This window comes from Triticum urartu, chromosome 3A (assembly GCF_056163025.1).
Source record: "Triticum urartu cultivar PI428250 chromosome 3A, HENAU_Tu73, whole genome shotgun sequence".
Lineage (NCBI taxonomy): Eukaryota > Viridiplantae > Streptophyta > Magnoliopsida > Poales > Poaceae > Triticum > Triticum urartu.
Window position 1 is genome coordinate 175,262,874 of NC_141875.1, and position 2,972 is coordinate 175,265,845.

Consider the following 2,972-nt stretch of genomic DNA (forward strand, 5'->3'; position numbering starts at 1 on the left):
GCGCTGCCCGCCTGACGTCCGACACGGAGTAGCTGCTTCTTCTTCTTGGGGACGACCTCAGGAGGGTACCGATCTGCATTGTTGTCGGGGTCTTCGATTGACACTGCTTGGAAGGCGTGCTCGAGGGAGCACACCACATCTCTTTCTTCGCAGGGGATTGTGATGGTCCCGCCGCTTCCTGGCATATTGAGGACGTTGTAGCCGTGGTGCGTCACGGCCATGAACTTGGCCAGGGCCGAATACCCGAGGATGGCATTGTATGGCAGACGAATGTGGGCGACGTCAAAGTCGATGAGCTCGGTGCGGTAGTTGTTGCGCTGTCCGAAGGTGACTGGGAGGCGGACCTAACCGATCGGCGTGGTGGAGTCGTCGGTCACTCTTGAGAATGGCTTGGTGGGCTGAAGCTGATCGTATGGCACTTGAAGGTTGTCGAACGTCTTGACGGACAGGACATTGAGCCCTGCGCCGCCGTCGATCAGGGTCTTGGTGACTTGCACGTTGCTGATGACGGGTGAACAAAGCATTGGGAGAGTGCCAGCGGTAGCTGAGCACTTGAGCTGATATGTCGAGCTGAACATGATGGCGCACTGGAACCATCTGAGCGGGCGCGTGGCCTCGAGCTTGGGGGGACTGCGTTCACCTCGCAAGAAAAGTGCTTGAAGATACGCTGTGAGGCTGGGGCTTGAGCTCCGCCCAAGATGCAGGCGATAGCATGCGGCTCCTGGAAGCCCCCAGCCCCCTCGTCCTGATGGTGGTCGTCATTCCTTCTTGGTGGCGGCGGTAGTGGAGGGAGACCGGCGTTGCCCTGAGGACGGTCCTCATGAGGCTGAACCCTCCAGGCGCCCTCACGAGGCTGATCCTGCCAGTGGTCCTCAGGAGGCCGGTCGCGCCAATCCTGTCGCGGGCCACATTCATCCCATCGTCCGCCACCACATCCTCCTCCTCGGCCGTAGCCCCGGTCGTTGCGCTCGGGGCGTCGACCGAAGCGTCCTTCTCGAATGGCTCTGAGCTCTTGACAGTCGCTGGTGTTGTGGCTATGCAGGTTATGGAAGGCGCAGAATGGTCGGCTGCTCTTGGATGACTCGGGCAGGTCCCTGCCACGCTTTGTGTCCGGCTCCGCCGCGAGCACGGCTGCTCCCTTGTGCTTCACGTCTTTGGCCTTGGCTTTCTTCTCCTCCGGGTCCGCAGCCGGGAGCTCGAGGAGGGAGAGGCGCCCCTCCTCTGCTCTTGCACACTTGGTCGCCAGGTTGAACAACTCCAGAGACGTGCACAGCTCCTCGTGGATGGTGAGCTCCTCCTTCATCTTGACTCCGCGGACGCCATCGGAGAACGTGGAAATGATGGCCTCATCTGTCAACTTGGGGATCTTGAGGCGAACGTTGTTGAAGCGCTGGATGTACTTCTGGAGGGTCTCTCCTAGTTGTTGCTTGACGTGGCGTAGGTCACCCGCAGTCGGCGGGCGGTCACGAGTGCCCTCGAAGTTGGCGACGAAACGGTCGCGCATCTCGTTCCAGGAGGAGATCGAGCCTGGAGGCAGGTTCAGGAGCGAGGAGCGGGCACCATCCTTGAGAGCCATGGGGAACCAGTTCGCCATGACCTTCTCGTCGACGTTGGCCGCCTCGATACTCAGCTCGCAGAGCTGTAGGAACTCCGCGGGGTCGGGGGTGCCATCATAGCGAGGAGGCAGATCCGGCTTGAACTTGCCCGGCCAAGCGACACTACGTAGCTGAGGGGTGAAGGCGCGGCAGCCTGCTGTGGTCACCAGGACTCTGCGTGGTGGAGAACTTGTCCTTGATGGGGTCCGCGCACTGCCGTCGCTGGCGGCACGCGGTCTTGCCATGGTGGTGTAGGGAGCGCAGGGGCATTTTCTCGTGGCCGAGGGACTTCTTGGCAGCTTCTTTCTTCTTGCGCGGGCACCGGACGCGGTAGGTCGCGCCGTGGGGCCGCGTGCCTGGGCGCCAAGACTCTGTCTTCGGGCAGAGGTGGTGGAGGCGCTCCATGGGCCACGCCGCCCGTGGCTGGCGGAGGGCGAGGCAGCAAGAGGAACGGCGCAGGGGAGCCCCATGCGGCGCTGACGAGCTCGGCGATGCGGTCGAGCCAGTCCTCGTAGAGGTCGTCGACGGGGCGGTAGCGCAGGAGCTCACACGCCATGCACAAAGCGGCCTGCGTGTCCACGGGAGCGTGACGAGCGTGGGATAACGAGCCGGCCGGGGTCAGCGATGGAGTGGCGGTGCGGCCGTCCCGCCGCACCGAGAGGTGAAGTGAGGATGCTTGCTGCTCATTCTCTGCCGGGCCGGTGGCGGCGTTGGCGGCAGGCGATGGAGAATGACGGGGTGGCCCGCCGACGGGAGCCGTCTGAGCAATGCGGGCGGCGAGGGCAGCCCGGCGCTCAGCGTGAGCGCGGTGTGCGTCCGCCATGGAGACGATGAAGCAACGTGACACGGAGCGACGGAAGGGAAGCTTCGGCGTACCCCTACCTGGCACGCCAAATGTCGGATTTCGGGTTCCGGCAAAACCCTCAAGGTTCAAACACTAGGGTGCGCGCAAAGATCTCCCCCTACCGATCCACGCCCTAGCTTTGCTAAGATCTCACAGGCTAACTCGACGAACTCGCAACACAAAGGACACAAGATTTATACTGGTTCAGGCCACCGTTGTGGTGTAATACCCTACTCCAGTGTGGTGGTGGTGGATTGCCTCTTGGGCTAAGGATGAACAGTACAAGGGGAAGAACAGCCTCGTGAGGCGAGGCGTTCTTGTGCATGGTGAACTTGTGGTTTTTCGGATCTCTTCTCTCTCTCTAGATGAATCGATCTAGGTCAGTCGATCTAGGTCCGTCGCCCCTTCTATGGTGGTGGTTAGTCCTATTTATAGAGGCACTGGTCCTCTCCCCAAATCTTGAGCGGGAAGGGAGCCAACAACGGCCAATTTGAAAGGGGACATCTAGTACAACTTATCCTGACAAAAGCAGT

At 61.4% G+C, this 2,972-nt stretch overlaps 1 protein-coding gene across 1 annotated transcript; it reads right to left on the bottom strand.

Moving 5' to 3' along the window:
- Nucleotides 1-344: 344 nt before the first annotated feature.
- Nucleotides 345-1,504, bottom strand: LOC147979092 (uncharacterized). The gene is made up of 2 exons (XM_087515032.1): nt 632-1,504; nt 345-404 (listed from the first exon to the last, which is right to left on the bottom strand). Exons 1-2 carry the CDS (start codon nt 1,502-1,504, stop codon nt 345-347), a joined length of 933 nt encoding a protein of 310 aa, XP_087371158.1.
- Nucleotides 1,505-2,972: the final 1,468 nt, after the last annotated feature.